At 43.5% G+C, this 26652-nt stretch overlaps 1 protein-coding gene across 7 annotated transcripts in view; it reads right to left on the reverse strand.

Annotated features, from left to right (window-relative positions):
• The window catches only part of jag2b (jagged canonical Notch ligand 2b), a 229531-nt gene that overhangs the window by 87619 nt on the left and 115260 nt on the right, over window positions 1–26652 (reverse strand). For all 7 annotated transcript variants that reach the window (XM_069915743.1, XM_069915746.1, XM_069915742.1 and 4 more), the window contains exon 4: window positions 1502–1756. In XM_069915743.1, coding sequence (XP_069771844.1) covers window positions 1502–1756 — 255 coding nt within the window. The remainder of the gene's footprint in view (window positions 1–1501; window positions 1757–26652) is intronic.

Genomic DNA, 26652 nt, shown 5'->3' on the forward strand with positions numbered 1-26652 from the left:
CTGCCCATCCGCTCAATGTGATCACTGCATGCCTGGTGGCCAGCAGGAGCCAAGCCCCATCTCATCCTCACTGGCTGTGTCCACCCATAGATGACCGAATCAGCCCACCAAAAACTGCTTTAACAGACAGAGAACTTCTTCCCCTTCAGTCTTGGCTCCATGGAGAAAGTAGAGGCCTCCTTCCCCACCAAACCTCAATGCCATTCGCGATTCCATATTGTTAACTCTGTTTTCCCAGATGAACCTGTGATTGGCTGTGAAAGGATGATCTATTATGGACCCACAACACCTCCTCATTAGTCAGGAAGGCTCAGCTGCGCCTACACTTCCTAAGGAGGCTGAGGAGGGAAAGGCTACCAACCACCACCTTGACAACATTTTACAGAAGCACCTTTGAGATTGTCATGTATGGCTTCATCATGTGCGACGGTAGCTGCAAAGCATCGGATCAGAAGTCAATACAAAGGATCATCAATTCGGTCAAAATCACTGGAGTTTCCCTTTCCTCCACTGACAACGTTCTCCTTAATTTGCTTAAATGGGGCTCAAAGAATTATAGAAGACCCACTCCATATATCTGAAAGAAATCAGTATCTCTAAGGACATGGTCTTGGGGAGACCCCACCTGGAGTATTGTGTGCAGTTTTGGACACCTTATCTAAGGAAGGGATGTTCTTGCAATGGAGGGAGTGTAGAGGCGATTCACCAGGCTGATACCTGGAATGGCAGGAATGACTTAGGAGGAAAGATTGCGCAAATTGGGATTGTACTCGCTGGAGTTTAGAAGATTGAGAGGGGATCTCATTGAGACCTATAAAATTCTGGCAGGACTGGACAGAATGGATGCAGATGGGATGTTTCCAAGGATGGGAAAATCCAGAACCCGGGGCCATGGTTTGAGGATAATAGGCAAACCATTTAGGACCGAGATGAGGAGAAATTTCTTGACCCAGAGGGTGGTGAATCTGTGGAATTCATTGCCACAGAGGGCAGTAGAGGCAGGTTCATTAAATCTATTTAAGAGGGAATTAGATCTATTTCTTCAGTATAAGGGTATTAAAGGTTACGGAGAGAAGGCGGGGACGGGGTACTGAACTTTAAGATCAGCCATGATCTCGTTGAATGGCGGAGCAGGCTCGAAGGGTCGAATGACCTACTCCTGCTCCTATCTTCTATGTTTCTATCTTTGACCTGCTACCATCAGGAAGGGGTGGGGGGTGGGGGGTACCATCAGGAAGAGAGGTACAGGAGCATCAAAATCAGGACTGCTAGGCTGGGAAATAGTCTCTTCCCACAGGCTGTGAAACTGATGAACAGCATCCTGTAACCAAATAAATCATCCCAAAATATTTACATGTATTTATTTAAAATTATGTCTTCATGTATAGATGTAATTATTGTGTATTGTGTATGTGTGTGTGCATGGTGGACTGGAGAAACTTTGCTTCGTCTGGTTGTACATGTACAATAAACTTGAAATGCTACGAAGAGAACCACTCACCTTGTTTGCAGTCCACGGCCATCCAGCCCTCCATGCAGAGCTTGTTGCCATTCTGGTCACACACAAAGTGGCCAAAGAAGTCGTCCCGTGGGCGGCAGAGCTTGTTGCAGCCAGTGCCGTAGTAATGGTCCTCACACCTCACACGGATGCTGTACTCGAAGTGTGCCACTGCACCGTTATGTGGGAAAGTCATCCAGGGGCCTCCTGGGTTGATCATTCCGGACTGGGCACCGCGCTCAATGAGCTGGCCTTCACCTTCGTGAACAGAAAGCGTCACCATCAGTGGTTATCAGGATAACTTACCAAACATTGTTATACTGGGCCCAATATTCTCAAAGATCAAAAGGGACAAGTTGGTTGACTCCCCAAGTCAGTCTAAGGACAAGGGGGTAAGCCATTTGGGACCGTGATGAGGAGAAACTTCTTCACTCTGAGAATATAGAACACAGTAGAGGGCTTTCAGCCGACTATGTTGTGCCAACCTAATCTACTCTGCAACAATCAAATCCTTACCGCCCTCACACCCATAACCCTCTATTTTTCTTACACCCATATGTCTAAGAGTCTTTTGAGCACTCCTATTGTTCCATGGTTCACCACCACCCCAACAATGCATTCCAGGCACCCACCAGTCTGTGTAAAAGAAAAACTTATCTTTTGACATCTCTCTTGAAGTTTCATCCACTCACCTTAAACAGATATACTCTGGTACTGGGTGAAAGGTGCTGCTGTCCACCTCCCATATGTCCCTCATAACCTTGTATGTCTCTATGAAGCTGCCTCTGGTCCTCCATCACTCCAGAGAAAAGCCCTAGCTTGCTCAACCTTTCTTCACAAGACACGTTCTCCAATGCAGGCACCGTCCTGATCAACTTCCTCTGCACCCTCTCCATACCCTGCTTGCATCAAGTGACCAGAACTAAACACAATACTCAAGTGTAGTCCAACCAGAGCTGTAACATTACCTCACAGCTCTTGAACTCAATCCTTCCCCAACTAATGAAGGACAGCACACCATACGTTTCTTACCGAAAGGATCTAGAAGCTTTAGAGAGGGTGCATAGGATGCTACTGACCACGGGCAGTTTGCAGTGTGCTCTGAATTTTCAATGTTCGTCATGAAGGAACTTCCCCAGAACTTCCAATTAGATTCCATAGAACATTACAGCACAGAAACAAGCCCCTTCAGCCCTTCTAGTCTGTGCTGAACCATTTTTTTGCCATCCCACTTACCTGCACCCAGTTCATGGCCCTCCATAATGCCTCCCATCCATATACCTGTCCATATTCTTGAATGTTAAAACTGAGCCCGCATTTCACTTCAGCTAGCAGCTTGTTCCACACTCCCACCACTCTCTGTGTGAAATGGATCCCCCTCATGTTCCCCCTAAACATATCCCCTTTCACTCTTATGTCAACAGCAACCATCTTCTATTTACATCAATAAGTCTCAGAGACTGGCCTGCCCAACACTTGGCATCTTGGAGCTTTGTAGTACAAAGCTTTTTGTTCAATATTTTTCAGGCATTGGGATATCAGGTCACAGCTGTACAAGATGTTGCTCAGGCCACGTCGAGTTTGAGGCGCAGTTTTGCTCATCTTGCTAATAGGAAGAATGCCACAAAAATAGAAAAAGTGCAGACAAGGAAGGCTGGGCAGGTTGGGATTCTTTTCCTGCAAAATAGATCCCTGAGGGATGAGCTTATCGGAGGGTTTGAAAATAATGAGGGGCATAAATAAACTGAATGGTCACAGACTTTTCCCGAGAGTAAGGGTGTCCACAAGTAAGGCAAGAGAGGAAAAATTCAAACGGAGACCCTAAGGGTATCTTGTCCATGTACAGGCAACTAACTGCCAAAGGAATCGGTAGAGCTGGGGTACAATCACAATGTTTCTGAGACATTTGGACAAGTACAGAGAGAGGACACATTTAGTGGGATATGTACCTAATGTAGGCAAATGGGACTAGCTCAGAGAGACAACTTGGTCAGCATGGATGAGTTGGGATGAAGAGCCTGCTTATGGGCTATGACTCTTCTCCATCCATCCTATCAAACAATGCAAGTACAGTAAAGTCTCCTTTTCATGCATTGTTCAGCACGGTGCACGCAGTCTGCAGCAAAACTTTCCTGTTAAACATTTCACAAGGGCGGCACGGTTGGCACAACACCGTTACAGCGCCAGAGACCCCTGGTTTTGAATCCCACACTGCCTGTAAAGAGTTTGTACATTCTCTCCATGTCTGCGTGGGTTTCCTCTGCATGCTTTGGTTTCCTCCCGCCATTCAAAATGCACTGAGAATTGTAGGTCAATTGGGTTTAATTGGGCAGCATGGGTTGGTGGGCCGGAAGGGCCTGTTACTGTGCTGTAGATCTAATTTTATTTTTTTTTTTAAATGAGAAATGTGCCACCTGAACGGCAAATCAAAGGGCTGGTTTCTCTTCTTCAGGCACATTCTTAGCAGAGAATCCACCTGAAGAAACCTTAATAGACTCAAATATCTTTGTTTTTAAGGGTTAGGAGAGATTAAAAACTAGAGGACATGGGTTATGGGTGCAAGGGGAAAATTTTAAAGGGAACTTCACACAGAAAGTAGGGAGCGTGGAATGAGCTGTTAGCTGAGGTGAATGCAGACTCGATTTTAACATTTAAGAAAAGTTTGGACAGGTACATGGATGGGAGGGATATGTACTGGGTGCAGGTCAGTGGAACTAGGCAGAATAATAGTGTGGCACAGACTAGAAGGGCTGAATGGCCTGTCTGTGTTGTGATGTTCTATGTTCTATGGTGTTGGTGGCCAAAGGTGGCTATTAACAGAGGACCAGGGATTTATAGTCTCCTCTGAATTAGCCTTGACTACTCGTGCAAGAGACACCATTAGCCTCATGGAGAAGAGGGATGGGGGCATCTTCCAGAGGCATCTTGTATACCTGAAGCAGCAAATCCTTTTGTGCATGGGGCAAGTCAAAAGCAGTTTGGGACCCGATGCTTCTGTTCAATCAAGTAAAGACCAGAGTGTATCTCGAACATTAGCAATCACTCCACTGGACAGGAGGGATGAATAATTTGTAAAGAAAATTTTTGAAAAATCATTACAAATAAGTGAGTAACTGGGGACTATTATTTGATAACTAAACATTGTTTTGAGTTTTCCAGGAAGTTCAGCCGAAAACGATTTTTTTTCCTTTCAGCCAGAACGGAAATATTAAGGAATTGTGAAACAAAACATGCATCAGACCTTGTTATTTTCTCAAGACAGGCAGGCACACCACACCCAGCCAGCATGAGAGAGAGCAACAGAGACAGATTTAAGAGTGGTGCACATTTCAACGGTTGTGTGGCCTTAACAAGGCAGACATTGAAATAAACAATGCGTTTCCGCATTCTTTCCCATGGTCTCCCACTTCCCACGCAGGCACTTTGCTGTGTCAAACAGGATTCACGTGTGACTCAGAGGGTACCAGTGTTGGACCTCAAACCCAAGGATCTGAGCCCCATAATAATCCATGGAGATGTTAGTTCAATATTAAGCTAGGGAGATCAAACTGCTATCCATCTATCAGCACTGCTTCAAGGGTGTTCTTCCACAGTCATCAACCAATATTATTAATTTGTTCATTGGATCGGTTTAATTTGCTCATCCAACTTTCCCCTTGATCCCTCTAGTTTTGCTTCAATACTGACATCAGGCAATGAGTTCTGGTCTCTCTGGATAAAGACCTTCTTGCTTGTGGGGGCTTGCTGTGAGAAATCTGCTCCTTCGCCTATCTACCTCAAGGGCAAGGTGACGCACTCTGCATGAGAAGGCAGACAACAAGTCATCTAAATTCACAAAATCCAGTTTCGATGTTAGGTCACTGATGAGTTAGCCAACACGATGAGGTTCTACTGCAGGCAGATGGGATTGATACAGATGGGCAAATAAAACATGGATGTGAAGGCCAAAAAGGCCGTTTCAGTGATGTATCAACATCAAACAGGGCATGAAGCTGAATAGTTTATCGTCACATGTACTGAGATGCACAAATGATGGCTCTCATGTGGGATACAGGGAAAGAGAGCACTTCTCAACTACAATTGGGCGAAACCTTGACCCCCTTGGATTTCAGACGACGACCAGGTTGGATTCAAATGGTGACAGTTGTCAGCTCTCAACATTCACCCAGATTCACACACATTCTCTCCCCTTCAACACCAATTTTCCCCAATCAGGACTTCTTGCTTAATGAAACCACCTCCAGGTTGTACCAAACGATAGTGATATGGCAGGAAAGCAGGCCCTTTGGCCCACTGGTCCATGCTAGCCATCTGTTCTTACCCAGACTGGTCACATTTCCTGGCATTTGGGCACGTTCCCTGTGTCATGGCATTTCTCTGGGTTCTCTCAATATTAACTGAATCTCCCAAGATTATCTGCTTCTACCGGCCCTGCCTAAGACGCTCTGCTTCCACCGGCCCCTCCTAAGATGCTCTGGTTCACCGGCCCCTCCTAAGATGCTCTGGTTCCACCGGCCCCTCAGACTGCGGGCTCCAGATTTCAATCACCCTCTGGCTACATACATTTTTTAACTCTTCTCTAATCATAAAATACTCTGACACCACAAAAAAAAAGTCTGCACCATTATCACACCACTTTCTTAAATTAAAATCACCCACTCTGGTTACAATATCTGTGATCTCTTGCAATTTTAAAAAATTTAAAATATACTATTGTAGTTGGTTTATTTTAAAATCAAAGCACTCATTCAGCTACAGGAGGCAAGAATTTTGATGCACATGTACATTGAACAATATATATGACAATAAACTCGGTCGCTTTACACCTTTGCCACTGGTCAGCTCTGTGGAGGAAAAAAACCTCTCATCATCTACCCCATCTGTGACATTCAGTCAGGTCACCCCACAGTCTTTTCTGTCCTGAAGAAAACAAACCTGGCCTATCCTACCTCTCCTCGTGTGTGAAATGTTCTATTCCAGGCAACATCCCCGTGAATTTCCTCTGTAATCACATTCTTCCAATACTGTGGCAACCAGAAATGCAGTGTACTCCAACCCTGGCCTAACTAATGCTTCGCATATTTATACCATAATCGCCCAACACTTGCATTGTGTTCCAACTATTAAAGGCAAGAATCCCACTTGCCCTCTTCACTCTGCTGCCATCGGGGTACAGGAGCCTGAAGATGAGCACTCAGCGGCACAAGGACAGCTTTTTCCCCTCTGCCATCAGATTCCTGAATGATCTATAAACCCAAGACACTGCCTTATTTTTGGTGAACTTTTTTTTTATAGTAATGTTGTAAGATGGTTCTAAAATGAATGTTTGCTCTATGATGCTGGCACTAAACTCTGAATTTCCTGACTTGTTCATCACAATGAATTGTTTCTGAAAATGCCATCCTTTTTTTTTAAATTTTTTAATTTTTCACACCATAAATCACATTAGCCATGATATACACTATTTCTTTTTCACACATATACAGTGACTTTTTCTCCCCCCCCCCCTTTCCTCCCAAACCACCCCCCCACCCCCCCCTCTCATCCATTTTAGGTATACAATCTAGGTTGCATTAATTCAGTCAGACAATGTTGTCATTCAACAAAAATACACCAGAAATTCTACAGAGTTCATTCTTTTCTTTCCTTCTCCTTCCATCAACTTAGGTAATGTTTGTCCCCGGTAGGTTTTCGCTATTGTATTTAATGTAAGGCTCCCATACTTGTTCGAATATTTCAATATTATTTCTTAAACTATATGTTATTTTTTCTAATGGAATACATTTATTCATTTAAATTTAGTAGTTTCTTCCTTTTAATTTGGTTATGTATTCCATTAATATTTAAAGACATATAGTTCAGCGTAGCCCTTTTATATTTTGTTTATCTTCTCTTTCCGTTTTTCCATCATTACCTTTCCTCCTTTTCCATTTCTGTTTTCTTATTTTCAACTCTTTATAAGACAACATTCCTACAACATCCAATATTTTCCTTATTCTCCTATTTCTATCTTATTTATCCCCAATCTCCCCTTCACCTCCTGAGTTGTCCTTTATCCCTTGTTGGACAACCACATCTCCCCTCTCCATTTGGATTTGCGAATCCACTCGCAAGCGTCAACTGATTTTGCAGTGACCGCTATTTCCCCCCACCCCGCCTCCCCCAGAAAAGATTTCACTTTTCATATGTCACAAAGGTCACTCTTTTAATTCCCTCCTTATTCTCTCTATTCCATTACCTTCCCTTGTTAATTCTTGTCTATACTATCTATATTTTCCTCTAAGTACAGATACATTCACGTATGCTCATTGTCTCTATTCACTCTTATACTTCTTTACCCGCATACATATCAATCGTGATCATTTTTACTCTCATTACCCGTCTTCATCCCTCAGTCTATTTTTGTCTTTACCCACATACATATCAATCGTGATCATTTTATCTCTCATTACCCGTCTTCATCCCTCAGTCTATTTTTGTCTTTACCCACATACATATCAATCGTGATCATTTTAACTCTCATTACCCGTCTTCCTCCCTCAGTCTATTTTTGCAATTGTTCTGCAAATTTTCGTGCTTCTTCTGGATCCGAGAATAGTCTGTTTTGTGGTCCTGGAATAAATATTTTCAATACCGCTGGATGCTTTAGTATAAATTTATACCCTTTCTTCCATAAAATCGCCTTTGCTGTATTGAACTCTTTTCTCTTCTTTAGGAGTTCAAAACTTATATCTGGATAAATGAAGATTTTTTGCCCTTTATACTCCAGTGGTTTGGTGCCCTCTCTTACTTTTTCCATTGTCTTCTCCAGTACCTTTTCTCTTGTAGAGTATCTTAGGAATTTTACTACAATAGATCTTGGTTTTTGTTGTGGTTGTGGTTTAGAGGCCAATACTCTATGTGCCCTTTCTATTTCCATTTCTTGCTGTAGTTCTGGACATCCTAGGGTCTTAGGGATCCACTCTTTTATAAACTCCCTCATATTCTTGCCTTCTTCATCTTCCTTAAGGCCCACTATCTTTATGTTATTTCTTATGTTATGGTTTTCCATTGTATCTATTTTTTGAGCTAGTAGTTCTTGTGTCTCTTTAGTTTTTTTATTAGATTCCTCCAATTTCTTTTTTAAGTCTTCTACCTCCATTTCTGCTGCTACTGCCCGCTCTTCCATCTTGTCCATTTTCTTTCCCATTTCTGTTAAGGTCATCTCTATTTTATTCATTTTCTCTTCTGTGTTGTTTATTCTTTTTCTTAAATCATTAAATTCCTGTGTTTGCCATTCTTTAAATGACTCCATGTATCCTTTAATAAGAGCAAGTATATCCTTTACCTTGCCTTTCTTTTCTTCTTCTATTTCACTGTACTCTTCCTCTTCTTCTTCCTCTGGGTTGGCCATCTGTTGTTTCTTTGTTGCCCTTTTCTTCTCTTCTTTCTTGTTTTCATTGTCTTCTGTGGTCTCTTCTTGCTGCAGGTGTTCTGCAGCTGTCGTTGCCGGCTGTGGAGATCGACTCCCCAGCTGGTCCCCCCTCCCGTCGGTGTGTTTTTTTTCATTCGCATCGCGCATGCGCGGTTGCGCACTTTTACTCGGCTCAGTGAGCCATTTTTGTAGTCCATTATTTACCGACCTGAGGGAGCGGGTTTCTCTCTCCGCAGCGGGCCTCTTCGGACAGGTAAGGCCTTCACCTTTTTCCTCCTTTGTCTTCTCTTCCTCTCTTCTTACCGTTGCTTTCGATTTTTCTTTTTTTGTCGCCATCTTCTTTCCACCTTTATACTCACTTTTCTGTAACTTTTATTTCTGTGCTTTTGTGTTTTCTTTTGTTTTTCCCGACTTTTCTGGAGAGGGCTGGAGTTCACCGTCCGGCCACTACTCCATCACGTGACTCCTCCTGAAAATGCCATCCTTGATGATCCTCCTCCTCATGCCCATTTCACTGAAGATTCAATGCACTGTCTCTCCAATACACTCTTTTTTAAGATCATAAAACTTTCTCCCCACTACCCTGCCACAAATAGAGCACTGAATGATCTCCTTCTACTGTAAGAACATAGTGCTATGGGATCAAGTATACCAGCCCAAGAGAACAGATAGGAGTGAAACACAAAAGTCTGCAGACGCTGTGACCGTGGTCAAAACACAGAGATGCTGGAGGAACTCAGCAGGTCTCGCAGCGTCCATTGGAGGTGAAGATACATTTCCGACGTTTCGAGCCAGAGCCCTTCCTCAAGGTATGAGCGAATAAAACAGGCATCTAAATTAAAGGCCGTAGAAAGGAAGGGAGACGAGGAGTACAGACCAACAGACAAAAGGTATTAATTGGATATGATAGAGGAAAAGTGAGGAAAGAACAGAGAGAACCTTTGGATTAAAGCCCCTCCTCACAAGATAAATGTATTGGATTTTTTTCACCCTAAAAATTCAAGCTGTTCCAAATTTTCACTTGAACAAGCCTAACAAGGATTCGCTGAACTCCTTTAAGTATAAGTGATGCTTTCAGAATCTAAAACCACTTCCCAGCCACAGATACTTAAATGATTCAGCGCTCGATGTACATCCAGTCACCCAAGCCAACAGAGTTCAACTCCGCAAACTGTGTTGGATCACTAAATCCTTTAATGCCTGCCGCAATCTCATTCAGGAAGATTCAAGTTCACTCTACCAAACAGAAAATTATAGGCTCAGTAGCTCTTCATGAAGAATAGATGCTTTCTTCTAAGCATCATTTGAAAATTAAATTAGCTGAATAGGCAACATCGCTGGACAAGATACAAAAGGGCGGTTGAAGTAAAATGTGAAAGTCTGCAGACGCTGTGATCGTAGTAAAAACACACAGAGACGCTGGAGGAACTCAGCTGGTCTCGCAGCGTCCACAGCGGGTTAAGATATATTGCCAACGTTTCAGGCCTGAGCTGATCTTGAAGAAGGGCTCAGGCTCAAAACATCTTTACCTCTTAAGGAGGTACGGTCTGGCAAGGTCTTCCATTATCCTTAGTACCAAGTAGGTGTGAACAGCGGCGCAGAAATAATCTAGAATTCAATTATTTCTTGCTTCAAAAGCATCGCCCCCGTTTCTCCTGTGACTTGTTTCTCGTTCCAGATTCCAACGACTCATCCCAGCACCCAAACTTGGTAAATACTGTTGCTGCCCCCATTTAAAGTAAGGAGACACTGTATATATTTGAAAAGGAAAATGTATGTATCTTGATCAATATGGTTTATAGTGTGAAAAATAAAAATTTTTAAAAAAAACAAGTCACAACAGAAAATCTTGCTAACTAACGTCTTAAGAAATTGAACCGAGACTATTAAATACATTTCAATTACCTATTTTTTATATTTATTTACAGACACCTCCCTGCTCTCCATCCCCCGTGGGGAAAAAATTCAAACATGGCGTCATGACGCTCTTACCGCGTCAGCGATAGGGATCCGGGTCCAAATTCCATGTTGACTGTAAGGATTTTGTACTTTCTCCCAGAGTTTCCTCTGGGAGCTCCGGTTTCCTCCCACCTACAACAGGTGGTTAATGTGGGTGTAATTGGGCAGCACGTTTAAGTGGCCGGAATCGGCTTCTACCGTGCTGAAAATTTAACAAAATAATGGTCAGACAGTTTTTACAGTGAAAATACTTCCAACATTGATGAGTAGGGAGTTCCAGGTGATATATTTCATAGTGTGGGGTTTGGGAGAATGGCCTCTGGAACACGTCCATTTTGGGCTCATGCATGGACCAAGGCCAGAATGAAATCTGGAATCCCAGCACCCAAACTTGGTCAATACTGTTGCAGCACCCATTTAAAGTAAGGAGACAAGAGATCGCAGCAAGTTGCTGGAGGAGCTCCACAGGTCTAGCAGCATATTTGGGGGGAAATAGAGCATCGCCCTTTTGGGTCAAACTCCTCATCCAAATTACCATCAGGAAGATGCTGTGAGACTAGAGTTCCTTCAATGGCTCGTTTTCCTTTTGCCCATTGGGGGGAGATTGTGGGTTTTGGCCTCACCCCATCACCTTGGGCGCAAATATTCGGGGCAATACACTACCCTAGCAGCTAGAGATAATGTGCTGTCAATCACATGGTATCAGTCCTAACACTAGACCAAAAGCAGCAGGGAACCTCTACTCATGTCTTGACAAGCATTTATTTCCTCAGTCAACATCAAGGACACAGATCTGGTCAATATTCCATGGCATTGGGAAGGTGCCACGCACAATCAGCACCTATTTCCCCTGCACCATAACAATGATGGCACTGGATGGACATTTCACTGGCTGCGAAGCAGTTCAGGATTCCCTTAATTGGAATGTAAAATGCAAGGCTTTCCTTTCTTTCAAATCAGAGGTAGATCAAATGGTTCATCAATTGATCCCTATACCATGTTGCTACCCTCTGCCAAACACCAGGCCCACACACAGACATTTCAGAGTTAAACCAAGCTCTAAAAAGGTCATGGAAAGACACAAATCAGAACAATTGGGATCCCTCTAATATTGCAAAGATGTTGTCGAGTCAGAGTCATTGAGCCAAACAGCACAGAAGAAACTCAACTCATCCATGCCAACCAAATTGGCATTCTAGGCTAGTCCCATTTTCCTGCTGAACTTTTCCTATCCAAAAATATATCAAAATGTCTTTTGATTGTCATAATTGTACTCTACTCTATAGTTTTATCTGGCAGTACATTCCAGATAGAGACTATCCAGAGTGAAAAATTGCCCCTCAGGTCCCCCTAACATCTCTCTTTTGACCTATGCCCTCTAGTTCTACAATCGTCAACTGTGAAACAAACTATGAGCATTCTCTTTATCCACACCCCTCATAATTTCATAATACTCCATGAAGTCACCCCTCAGCCTCCCGGGCAACAGGGAATAAAGACCCAACCTGTCTAACCTCTCCCTATAATGCACATCCTCCAGTCCTGGCCACATTCACACTTATTGACATCCTTCCTATAGCTGAGTGACCAGAACTGCACACAGTGCTCCAAGGGGCGGTGTCACCAATGCCTTGTACAGATGTCATCATGTGTTATGTATATACATCTGTGTCCGTATGGTGTTATCACTCCATTATATATTGTATTGGTGGAAACCATCTTTAGCTTGTATTAAACTATGAAAGGAGCTTCACTTCTCTGTGGATGATAAAACACTGGATGTAGCATTTAAGGCATCCACTGGCTCAGAAATTAAATACTTGGGCATCAGACAATGAGGTTCTCCTGCTGAGAATGTTTCCACTGTGGGAAATTCAACCACAGTCCCAATGACTGCTAGTCCAAGAAAGCCAGATGTCATCTCTGTGATAAAGAAGGACACATCAAGGCCAAATGCCCGAGAAAAATTATAGGAAAGATATAGATAAGGTGGAGAGAAGATTTACAAGGATGTTTCCTGGCTTAAAATACCTAAAGTACAGAGAAAGATTGAAGAGGTTAGGATTTTATTCATTGGAATGTAGACAGTTGAGAGGGGATTTGATAGAGGTGTTTAAAATTATGAAGGGAATAGATAGACTCGATGCAAGTCGACTCTTCCCCCTGAGAGCAGGGGAAGTTGAAACAAGAGGACACAAGTTGAGGGTAAGGGGGCAAAATTTTAGGAGAAACATTAGAGGATGTTTCTTCACTCAGAGAGAGATGGCTGAATGGAATAATCTTCTGGAGGAAATAGTAGAGGCAGAGTCAATTCTTTCATTTAAGAGAAGGCTGGATATATACATGGATGGATAGGAGGGGGTTGGAGGGTTATGGGCAGAGAACGGGCAGGTGGATCTAGCGGAGTTGTTTGAGTGAACCAGCATGGACTTGTAGGGCTGAAATGGCCTGTTTCCAAGCCATAAACTGTTATATGGTTATATGTTATATGGTTATATCACGTCTCCAGAATGGAGGACCATCGCCTTCCCAAGATCGTGTTATATGGCGAGCTCTCCACTGGCCACCGTGACAGAGGTGCACCAAAGAAAAGGTACAAGGACTGCCTAAAGAAATCTCTTGGTGCCTGCCACATTGACCACCGCCAGTGGGCTGATAACGCCTCAAACCGTGCATCTTGGCGCCTCACAGTTTGGCGGGCAGCAACCTCCTTTGAAGAAGACCGCAGAGCCCACCTCACTGACAAAAGGCAAAGGAGGAAAAACCCAACACCCAACCCCAACCAACCAATTTTCCCCTGCAACCGTTGCAACCGTGTCTGCCTGTCCCGCATCGGACTTGTCAGCCACAAACGAGCCTGCAGCTGACGTGGACTTTTTACCCCCTCCATAAATCTTCGTCCGCGAAGCCAAGCCAAAGAATATGGTTATATGGAAAAAGAGAAGTGTAGATAAAAGGCAAAACCCAAAACACGCCAAACGCTCACCCCGGGTGAAAACAGTGGGGAAAAAAAAATGAAAGCCCTAGCACTGGCAAAGAAACAAATGACTCAGGAAGACAAAGCATCAGAGATCGTGTATGTTCATGGATAAAAAGATAAAAACTCAGCAATCTATGTCCATTAAAAATCAACAATGAATCTCTCCAAATGGAGCTGGACACGGGGGCACCAGTATCACTAACGCTAATGTATTTAAAACAAACACGACTACCCCAGCTCCCCATTAATAAAACCAGTACAATTTTAAAGACAGTCACAGGGGATACGGTCACAGTGTTTGGATCATGCAACGTGAACAGACAATACAACATCCATCAAGAAGGGTACCCCTCTATATCATGGGCACAAAGGGGCCAGCACTATTTGGACAAAACTGGCTTGCACATATTCTGTTAGATTGGGTCAAGAATGGATCAATAATGAGCTTAAGCCAGGAGGAGCAGGCTCAGCCAGAATTTAAAAAATCTTCACAAAATATTAAACGGTTTTCAAAAAAAGCCTAGGTAAAATCCAAAGAGGCCAGGCAAACCTATAACTGAAATCAGGTGTGCAACCGAAGTTCTTCAAGTCCAGACCAGTACCCTTCACAATAAAAGGAAAGATTGGAACAAATTCAATACAGTGACTGAGCAGCTCCCAACGTGCCAATGCCAAAGACATTTGAATTTGTGGTAATTACTAAGTCACCATTATCCAGGCTCTGCAGATACCTGAACACCCTATACCCAAAGCAGAAGGATTATTCCAGGGCCTGAACGAGGGAAAGAAATTCACAAAACTGGATTTATCACAGGTATACTAACAGAGTTGGATGAAGACCCAAAGAAATGTGGCAATCAATACCCACTGAGAGTTATTCACCTGCACCCGAATACCTTACAGAATATCAGTAGCCCTGGCTGTATTTAAGGGGTCATGGACAAATTATTACATGGCATCAATGTAGGATGTTACCTCGATGGCATCATAATTACAGGTCGGGACGATTCTGAACACCTATCTAACCTTGAAAGGGTCATAACCAGTCTGAAACAAACAAACATCCGTCTGCGGCAGCACAAGTGCATATTTATGGCCCTGTCTGTCACATATCTGGTCTTTACCATTAACAGTGAAGGAGTCCAAATAGACACTGCTGGCACCGAATCTGTCCACAGAGCCCCCTACCCAACATAGGAACAAAGGAAGTAGGAACAGGAGGAGGCCAAAAATGGCCCATCGAGCCTGCTCCGCCATTCAATACGATCATGGCTGATCTAATTTAGGACCTAACTCCACCTACCTGCCTTCTCCCCATATCCCCTAATTCCTCTATCATATAAAAATTTATCTAACCGAATTTTAAATATGTTTAATGAGGCAGTCTCAACCACTTCCCTGCTTAGAGAATACCAAACGTTCACTACTCTCTGGGAAAAACTATTTTTCCTCGTCTCTGTCCTAAATCTTCTCCCCCGAATCTTGAGACTGTGTCCTCTCGTTTTAGTTTCCCTGACCAGCTCAAAAAATCTTCCTACATCTATCCTATCCATACCCTTCATAATCCTATATGTTTCTATAAGATCTCCTCTCATTCTTCTGAACTCGAGCGAATACAATCCTAGACAATTTAATCTTTCATCATGTCAACCCCTTCATCCCAGGGATCAACCTAGTAAACCTCCTCTGGACCGTCTCCAAAGCCAGTATTTCCTTCCTCAAATACGGAGACCAGAACTGGACACAGTACTCCAGGTGCGGTCTCACCAGTACCTTATACAGTTGCAACATGACCTCCCTACTCCTGAATTCAATTCCTCTAGCGATGAAGGCCAACATTCCACTTGCCTTCTTAATAACCTGCTGCACCTGCAACCCAACTTTTTGCGATTCATGCACAAGCCCTCCCAAGTCCCTCTGCACAACAGCATGCTGTAGTTTTTCACCCTTTAAATAACATTCAGCTCTTTTATTTTTCTTGCCAAGGTGGATAACCTCACACTTACTAACATTGTACTCCATCTGCCAGACCTTTGCCCACTCATCCAGCTTAACTCTATCCCTCTGCAGACTCTCCACATCCTCATTACAATTTGCTCTTCCACTCAATTTGGTGTCATCCGCAAACTTGGCTACACCACATTTTGTCCCCTCCTCCAAGTCATCAATGTAAATGATGAACAGTTGTGGGCCTAACACTGACCCCTGCGGCACCCCACTTACCACTTTCTGCCAACCTGAAAAACTCCCATTTATCCCGACTCTCTGTCAGACAACCAATTTTCAATCCAGGCCAATAGACTTCCCCGGACTCCACTTTCCTGTAACTTACTGAGAAGTCTCTTGTGCTGCACCTTATCAAACGCTTTCTGGAAATCCAAATACACAACATCAACCTGTTCCCCTCTATCCACCGCACCCATTATATCCTCAAAGAATCCTAACAAGTTTGTCAAACAAGATCTTCCCTTTCTAAAACCATGCTGCGTCTGCCTGATTGAACCCTGACGTTCCAAAAGTTTCACTATTTCATCTTTAATGACGGCCTCAAGCATTTTTCCAACTACAGACGTCAAGCTAATTGGCCGATAATTTCCAATCTTCTGCCTACATCCCTTCTTAAAATGTGGCGTGACATTTACTGTCTTCCAGTCTGCCGGGACCTGCCCAGAATCCAAGGAATTTTGGTATATGCCCACCAATGCATCAACTCTAACTTCTGCCATTTCCTTCAGAATCCTTGGATGCATATCATCAGGACCGTGATTGCAGTCATTCTTGGGTTAGTTTGACCATTACTGGAAGCACATTCCAATTATGTCAACGCTCTGCAGCCCGCTTGATCAATTGTTGAGAAAAGACCAAAAATAGTACTGGAATGAGGAGACGAGTAACATCCAGTGACAATGTTCTTATCCACTTTGACCCAGGGAAAGAAGTAATTCTGCAGTGGATGCTTCGCCAGTCGGGTTAAGAGTAGTCCTATCACAGGTAATGGAAAGAGGGGAACAACCGGTGACTTATGCCACCCAGTCCTTGACAACTTGTGAACATAATTATGCCCAGCTAGAAAAAGGGCTCGCCATAATATTTTGCATCAAACGGTTCCACCAACACTTATATGGTAGGAGGTTTACACTGGTGACAGACAACAAACTACTGAGTTTGATTCTAGACCCTAAAAAGGAATACCAGTGCTAGCCACAGAATTCAAAGATGGACCATGCTGCTCGCCGCACATGACTATGATTTGAAACATAAGCCAGCAACTCAAAACAACCATGACGACACTCTATCTTGTTGACCTCTCCCAGAAACGAAGCAGGAAGATAAAATAATTAAATGGACGGCAGAAGCTACAGCGATTAACCAAGAATAGCTTCATCCTTTACCAATTACAGCAAAGATGATCAGTAAAGAAGTACAAAAAGAAGCTATATTATCAAGAGTTCTTTCCTTCGCATCAAAGGGATGGCCCGAGGCTGAAATTATATTTGGGGGAGCCCTGAAATATCTATTGAGGAAGGGTGTTTATTGTGGGGAACCGGAACGATCATCCCTACGAAATATCAGAGCTCCACAACAACCACCCAGGAATGGTTCACGTGAAGGCATTGGCACATGTGCATGTCTGGTGGCCCTCAATAGACATTGATATTGAACAGACGGTGTAGCATTTGTTGAAATATGCAACCCACAGCTCCACAAGCTGAAGTTAACCCACGGAGATGGCCATCACAAACCTGGAATAGGAACCACGTTGACTTTGCTGGTCCTTTTATAGGAGAAAACTTCCTCATTGTTGTAGATGCACACTCGAAATGGCCAGTAGTATCACATATGAGAAGAACAACGGACCAGACAATTAAAAGACAACAAAGTATATTTGCATCGTATGGACTGCCTATTGAACTAGTTTCTGATAATGGGCTGCAGTTTGCGTTGGAGGCTTTTAAAGAATTCCTGAACAATAACAATATTAGACACGTCTTGCCAGCACCCTCCCACCCAAGCACAAATGGGGAAGAAGGTGGTTTTGTACAAACCTTCAAAAAGGCAATGAAGACTAAGAAACACATAAATGCATCATGGAACCTCATAATTGCAGATTTTCTGCTGAGCTACAGAAATATATTTCACTCTACTACCAAGAGAACACCAGCTGAATTGATGTTCAGACATAACCTGAGAACAAGATTTTTGTCAGTGCACCCAAACATTGGCCGTCGAATGGAACAATCAACGTCTCCCAGTAAACCTACCAGATCTCTAAAAGAGGCATAACAGAAGGCCATGGGTGAGAGGAGTTATTCTTAAGAAATTGAGTCCTTGTTCTTACTCCATACTGATGGGAACTAAAAGATGGAAACAGCACATCAATCAATTGAAAGCTGTGGTTGATCCTATGGCCACACCCACTGCCCACGAGCCTAATGAGATTCCAGAACCTACCATCGACGTTCCAGAAATATTTGCAGTGAGTCTCTTTCCATGTTGACTGCTCAGCCAAGCAGCCCTCAACCAAGCAGTCTTATGGCTCCACAGAGCAGTCCAACACTACGTCCTACTCAATAGCATAGTCCTATTCAAAGTGATATTCCAATGAGATTCGCCAAAGGACAAAACCACAGTTCTTACTTCCAATGGAGGCATCACTCCTGAAGGCAAAGAGCTCAGAAAAGTCAGAAAGTACCCGACAGCTTCTACCTCTCTAAGATAATCCAAGAGAGACGTCCTCCTGAACGACTGAAAGACTACGTGCAGTGAGCAGCCATGCAGATCATTCATTCTTATGTTATTCTATAATCTTCAATTTAATCCTCACCATTTGTCTAGGGGCACCACATAGTTATCGCAGTTTAGTTTTACCCATCTGTTATTTTCACAGAGCATTGATTTTGTGTGTAGGGGCATGTGTATGACATCATCACGCCCTGCACAAGATCACGAGGTCCAAAACCTGTACTCAAGTAAACTATCCAAATGCAGCCTAACACATCAAAAACACAAAGCCAAAAGAGAGAAAGAACTCTCTCAAGTGTTGGACTTCACTGATCAGAATATCTCTGGCTTCACAAGGTAGACAGCTTTGCTGGACTGAATTGTGAGAGATGACCTAAACCAAGTAGAGGAAGTATTAATGGGGGAACATGTTTGAAGCGGTGTTAAATGTGGTCACCACATTTAACACAAAAATGTTCCAGCAAAGATTCACTAGAATATTGCCTGGACTGGCAGGAAGACGTAATAACTAAAGAATGGACTGGCTGGGTCAGTTTTCCCAGGAGCAACGGAAACTGAGGGTGAACAGAAGTTTATATGTGGTGGCACAGTTATAGCACAAAGCTTTTACAGTGGCAGCGGGTTTCAAATCTGCTGCTGGCCAAAAGGAACTTGCATGTTTTCCCCATGACTTCATGGGTTTCCTCCCACCCTTCAAAGAGTACCGGGGTTGTAGGTTAATTGGAGTATTTGGGCGGCACGGGCTCAAGGGTCGGAAGGGCTTGTTACTGTACTATGTCTAAAATCATGAGGGGCAGAGATAAGGTGAATAGTCAGTCTTTTTTTTCCAGCATAGGGCAATCTAAAACTAATGGGGACAGGTTTAAGATTCAAGAGGATCTGACAGGCAAGTTTTCTCTCAGAGAAATGAGGAGCTAGAGGTATTGTACCATTGCAACCTGAAAAGACAGTTAAGACTAGTGCGTGGATGGACTGGAAAGATTTAGAAGGATTAGGGCCAAACACAGACCAACAGGATTACCAGATACAGGCACCTTCATCACCATGGCTGATTTGAGCCAAGGAGCTGGTTCTATGCTGTAACATTCTTTGATTTTATAAGATATAAAACAGCTATGGAAATGGTTGCGGCCCACTCAGATGCAAATTAATTGGAGAAGGACCAGTTTCATTGGGTGGGAACACATTTTATCTACTTAAAATTAAATCATGTAATTGAACAAAGGAGGCCGTTAATATCGCAATGGTTCAGCTAAAGGCGAGGTATCTTCTCACAGCAGATATTAAATCTGGAGTTGTACTAATAAGGAAAAGAGAAACATAGAGCAGATAAATAAAAGACCACATGGTCAACGCCTGGTTACTTACACAAGTAGGAACCAGTCTGACTGGCCTTCATTAGTTGGAGGTTGGAGTTCCAGAGCCGAGAAGTAATGTTGAAGCTCTCTAAAACTCCAGTTGGAGAACACTTGGGAGTAATGTGTTCAGTTCTGGTCGCCTCATTACAGGAAGGATGTGGAAGCTTTGGAGAGACTGCGGAGGACATTTACCAGGATGCTTCCTGGATTGGAGAACGTGACTGATATTTACTCTTTTTTTTTAATTTAGACGTAACAGCCCAGTAACAGGCCCTTTGAGCCCTCGAGCCCATGCAGCCCAAATACACCCAATTGACTTACTTCCCTGGTAAGTTTTTGAACAGTAGGAGGAAACTGGAGGAAATCTACGCAGACACGGGGAGAATGTACAACTAACCAGGCCGCCCTATGAGGCAAGATTAGCAGAGCTGGGACTTTTCTCTTGGGAGAAAAGAAGAATGAGAGGTGACTTAATGGAGGTCAACTAGATTAGGAGAGGCATAGATAGGGTAGATAGCTAACACCTTACTCCAAGCCCTTTATAATGCCATACACTTTCTTTGCTATCCTATCTACTTGAGTGTTCCCTTTCGATGAGCTATAGATATGAATTCCCAATACCTCTGCACAATGTGACTGCATTTTTATAACCCCACACAGTGCAAGAACCCTGCAGCGTTTAGAGCTTTCTGAAGAACGCCATCCAAAACTAAACCTGCCATTCCTATTTGGGATTCATGGGTTCCAAGACATCACACAATTCCATTGCACCTAACCCTTCTCCATTCTCATTTGTTCATCCAAGCAGCCCGGAATCTGTAGAACCATACCCTCATTGGGAGAACAGGAAGCAGGTGGGGGAGCAGCACGCATAACAAGATCCTTTGCAACACAAGAAGGTTGTCCTCTCCCAGGTCAATGTCACGTTTACTCAAAAGACATTGCCTACATCAGTCAATCTTAACAGGGGCCCTGGGGGCCACAGCACATTTAAGTAAAAGCCTGGTTTTCTTTTCACCTCACCTCACATAAAACATTTTTTCGTGTTTTTTATGCAGTCGGTAGGAGAGGAGTACGGAAGAAACCAAAACGTGACTGCTTCACAGGGAAGGGTCCCATAAAACTTTGAGCAGAATCCTGGGGGACGAAAGCTGAGAAAAGGTTGAGAATGGCTGGCCTACATTACCTCATACTCCATTAATTGCTGTATGGAGCAATTCTCACACTTAATAAAATTACACGCATGTGCTGTAGATGTCTAACGCCTTTTCAGAAATCTCCTTGAAAGTTTTAATAAGTCATTGCTAAATAGAAATGTAAAACTGATCCTATCTAATGTACACCTTACAGCAATATTAATTCTCACATTCAGAATGAAACCTAATCATACATGTGCATCACAACTTCCCAACACCATAGGTCGTGCAGTTACAGAACACAAGAGTGCAACACAGGAACAGGCCCTTCTGCCCACCATGTCTATAACAAATCCCATCTGCCTGCAAATGGACTGCATTCCTCCATCTCCTACCTGCTCATTCCCCACCTACACTTTTATCCAAAGCATCACAAACCACAAATACCCCAGCACTGATCCTTGCAGAGTACCTTGCATTTCTAATCACAATAACCCCGCCAACACCACCCACTGACTTCTGTTGCTAAGTACATTTTAAATCCAATGTACCAAGTCTCCATAGTTCCGCCTTCTAAAAGACGTTTGGGGTTAGTAGGGTAAGAGGTCACATGGGTATATTTTACCATTGCGGGCTCATGGGCCAGCATAGCCTGTTACCATGTGTACCTCAATAGTCAAAGTCTTCTTTGGGAGACTTTGAGGAATACTTTAGTAAAATCCATGTGGAAATAACTACTGTTCATCTTCATTACCTCCTCAAAATCTTTCAAATCAAACCTGTAAGAAATGACCTATCTGACACAAATCCATGCTTTTCCAGATGTGAGTAAATCCCACTAAGAATCTTCTCCAACAATTTTCCTACACTGATACTAGGCTCGCTGGCCGATAATTTCAAGCTTTGTCCCTTATTGACCTTCTTAAACAGAGAAATAACACTGGTTATACTTCAGTCCTCTGGGACCTCACCTGTGTATAAGGAAGGTACTAAGATCTCTGTTCAAGTCCCCATCCCATCCCTGATGGAAGATCCCATCAGGCCCTTGGGACTTATTCCCCTCAACATTTTTCAAAAGACCCAAGACCTCCCTTTCTTCCGCTGTACACGAGATGTGACTGGACCCAACACGGTGGTTTCCAACACCTAAGAATGGGCCAAGGAAAAATAATACCTGCAGCTGTTCAAAGTTTCCCTTTCAGATCCTTCACAATTGAGAAAGATTAGGCCAGTGGTTCTTTTTTTCTTTCCACTCACATCCCACCTGAAGTAATCCCTAGGCCATCGGTGCTCTGTGATTAGTCAGGGATTACTTCAGGTGGGATTTGAGTGGGAAGGGACGGTTGAGAATCACTGCTCCAGACCCAATTGTTGCTGAAATATTTTGCTTGAGAAAAATTGTCATTGGCCCATTTCCTTTGGAGTTCTGAAACAGTGCACATAATGAGTCCATTGGGGACAATTAAAACCGTGGCTTTCAAACTTTTTCTTTCCACCCACATCCCATCTTAAGCAATCCCTTACAAATCACAGAGCACTGATGGCCTAGGGAATACTTAAAGTGGGATGCAAGTGGAAAGAAAAAGGTTGAGAACTGGATGAGGGAAAAAACAAAATTAAAATGGGTCACTCAACCCAGACATTAGCTACAGCCCTTCTCGAAGACAGCACAACCTTTAACCTATAGCTCAAAAACCACTGGAGATGCATCTGAGACTTGTGGTGTTAACCAACCCAATCAAATGTTCTGAAATTTAACTGCTCCTGTGTCTCCTCGTCCAAGGTTGGATCAGCCTCCAAAAAAATGGAAATGTTAAACATGATAATAAAGTTCAAGGGGATTAATTAGAACTACTCTTCAGAGGCCATTAAATGCATCCTCTGGGTGTGGTGGAAATCCATCAAGATATTCAAAACCTTGAGCCTGCCTCGCTTGAAACTGGGAAGGTCCTTGGCAAAGGAACCTATTCACTTTGGGACTCACTTGACAGACCATTTTGTGGACTGAACCAAATGTACCTCCCCTCCTCCATACAAAAAAAAATGAGCCACTTAATCCCCACCTAATATCCTACTTTTGTTAAGAGAAATAGTTCTTCCCCAAGTAACAGGAGAACTATTAAGGTCTTGCCCTGACAAGTGCAATTAAAAGGCTTGCAGGTTCCACCCAAGTTGTGAATTTTATTGACACACACATACTCTTGCTTCCTCAGGCTTTGACTCTCCCATTCCACATCTCGTTACTGGCTGTGACCCAACATTCCTTCCAAAGGAGGGAAATAAAATGCCAGTTCTTCTTCGCAATCAATGGGAGCCCGAGGCTTCAACCTACCTACACCGCCACTTGGGGCACCTTTTGCATGTTGTGGGGAACCAAGCCTGATGCTTTCTTGCTCCTGCGGTATCCACCTGCACACCTCCAGGTAGACATTCTTCAAGAGTGAGCAGGCTGTTATGCCTCGAGGGCACCACAGAATACTTTGATTCAGAACTTGATTTTGGCACGTGCAGGAAAACAGTCACACACTTTCAAGCCTTTATTCCCAGATAATCATCACAAGTCGGATCAATGGCTGATTAATGCCTCTCCCAAGCCAGGGAGTGCCGAGTCTAATTAGTGGTACTCACTGTTCCTGCAAATCAATCTAACAAAAACAGATATCAAACTTTGCATCTTCCTACTGTAGGTCTACAGGGCAGAAAGCCCTGCGAGAGGTAGTGGATTCAGCCCAATATATCACAGGCAAATCTCTCCCCACCATGGAGAATATCTATGTGGAACATTGCCATCGGAGAGCAGCAGCAATCATCAAGGATCCACAGCACCCAACAAACACTCTGTTCTTGCTGCCACCATCAGGAAAGAGGTACAGGTCCCAGAAGTCTCAGAATACCAGGTTCAGGAACAGCTGCTCCCCCTCAACACAAACCCAATCAGATTCATTTTAGGACATTATTTATGACTGTATTGAAGAGTTTGCTTCCATTTCTTTCTTGTTTACATCTCTCTTTTGTGCACATGATCTTTTCTTGAGGACAGGTGTTTGAACTACCGATAAGTAGGGGTGGCATAGTTGGCGTAGTGGTTCGCGCAACGCCTTTACAGCACCAGTAATTGGGACCGGGGTTCAAATCCACACTGTCTGTAAAGAGTTTGTACATTCTCCCCATGACTGCGTGGGCTCTCCCCGGGGGCTCGAACTTCCTTCCGCTGTTCCAAATGTAGGTTAAAAGGGTGTAGGTTAAAAGGGTGTAAAATGGGCAGCACAGACTCATGGGCTGAAATGGCTGTTACCATACTGTATGATTAAAGTTAATTTAAATTTTAAATTTAGAAATTCTGCCTAGCCCGCAGGAAAAAGAATCTCAGGGTTGTATGTGATGTCATGCATGTACTCTGGCAAGAAATCTGAACTTTGAACTTTAACTACCGCATCTCGAGCTGCACGAAAAGGCAACTCTTGAAAAAAAATTATTGCATTCAGGGATCGGTCCTCCTGACACTTCACAAAGAACAACTGCAGACATTTCTTGTACAAGCTCAGGGCTTTTTGCAGTGTATTCTCGCACTCTATAATGCAGGAAATTTAGCAGCCATTTTACAAACAATGGAGGACAAATGTGTTCCAGCGATGGTGGTTAATACATAAACCCTGGCCACAGGACACTGGGAGAACTTTGGTGACTCACTGTCTGCTGGAAGAACTCAGCAGGTCAAGTAGCACAAGTTGGAGTAAAGGAATGGTCAACACTTCAGGTTGGAACCTTTCACCGAGAGGGAGAATAAAGATGACAGCTTCCAACCATAAACCACCACCCTTCTTTCTCTCCCACTGATGCTGCTCGACCCACTAAGTTCCTCCAGTAGACCGTGTTTTCCCAATGGGAGCTTTTTGTTCCTATACATTGTACCACGATGCCTTTTCACATCCACACAGGGCATTGAAGACTCCCCAATGCAACACTCCTAACATTTGGCACTTCTGGACTGTGGCTTCCACTCAGTGCTGCACTGAATTATATGTTTAGAAACACACAACCTCCAAACTTTGGCTCAAAACAGGCAACCAAGAGTGAGATTGACATGACCCAGCCAAAAGGCCACACTCCAAACAACATGGGTGTGTCATCAGAAGTTGGAAACCATTTAAATGCTCACTAAGGCGCACAGATGCATTCAGAATAATAAATACTGATCAAAGGGGGCACATTTTAAGCTTTCCTGAAGGGAGAAAAGAGTTGGAGAGGAAAAGGAGGGGAGGAAATTCCCAGCCGTGCATCACGATGGAGGGATATGGAGCTGGGGTAAACCACAAAGGCAGGGTTGCAAGAGCACAGATCATGACGTTTCAGGGCAGGAAGAAGCGTGGAAAAAGAAATAGCAAATCCATGGATTTTAAAAAGAGAGATGAAAATCTGTTCTGGAAATTTAAAGTGAAAATAAATTAAGGTAGAGGAAACATCCCTCAATAAATAACTACAAGGAAAGAAAAAATGACATTGAGTAGTATCTGTAGAAACGTAGGGTTTATGCTTTACATTGAGGATATTAATTAAAACTAGGGGGAAAAAATAAGCTGCAAGTTACAGGAAAAGGGTTGGGAAGCACTGGAGAACGAAAGGGAAGGTCTCTGATTGACTGACAAGTGGATGTGTAAGTAGAGCTCTCCAAGAGAGTGGTAAAACCATTCTGGAGATGAAGGAAATGAGAAAATATATACTGGCATTCTGTTCTTCCACCTCACGTTACTGGAAGCTGTTGAATTAAACATTGGTTGACGAGCGTAGCAGGTCAGATGATGAGTGGTGTTTCTTAAGCTTTTGCTGGCATCAGAGGAGTAAAGTAGGAGGCCCAAGGCAGAGTGGAAATGGAATGGAGAAACGGAGTTCCAGGCAACTCAAGGTCACCCTTGTGGACTAAATGAAGGCATTCTGCAAAGTGTGATTCTGTGTTCAGTTTCCTCAAAATGTCTCAACTGGGATTACCTCCAGTTTAATTATGGCGCAAAACCAGGAGGGGGAGTTTGGAGCCCTGGACAACAAGCAGGGAAGAGGCAAAAGGAGCGTTCTTGTATTTCCTGCTGTTTGCATGACAAGGTAGTGAGAACAGGGAAGTGGATGCTGGTGGAAGAGTGGAGCAGAGTGCCCTGGCAGATAATGGTCCCTTCAGATGCTAATGGGGAGGAGAAGAGCTGGCAGCGATACTTCAATACCTCTGCAAACACAAAACCTGCCTCCTGATGGAAGATGGCAGAGGTTCATCAGCTGGAAGTACATGGGTTCAAGCCGTCCTAAAGGGAGCCGAGTAAAGGAAGGTCACACTCCAACTGCTGAGAGAATACAATGTGATCAGTGCACATAGGCTGTCATCTGCCATCTGAGTAAAAAATTTCGTTTCGAAAGTTAGAGAAAGAGGCTCCCTGAAGAGACATAGGAGGACTGACCTATGATAGCAAAGTTGCTTTCTGTGCAGTGAGAAGAACAGTGCAAGTGGAGAAGAATGCAGAATTAAAGGGTTATGTCTGAAAGAGGTTTCAGAGACATGTAAAGAGTTGGATGGAAAT

This window comes from Narcine bancroftii, chromosome 2 (assembly GCF_036971445.1).
Source record: "Narcine bancroftii isolate sNarBan1 chromosome 2, sNarBan1.hap1, whole genome shotgun sequence".
NCBI classification, from domain to species: Eukaryota; Metazoa; Chordata; class Chondrichthyes; order Torpediniformes; family Narcinidae; genus Narcine; species Narcine bancroftii.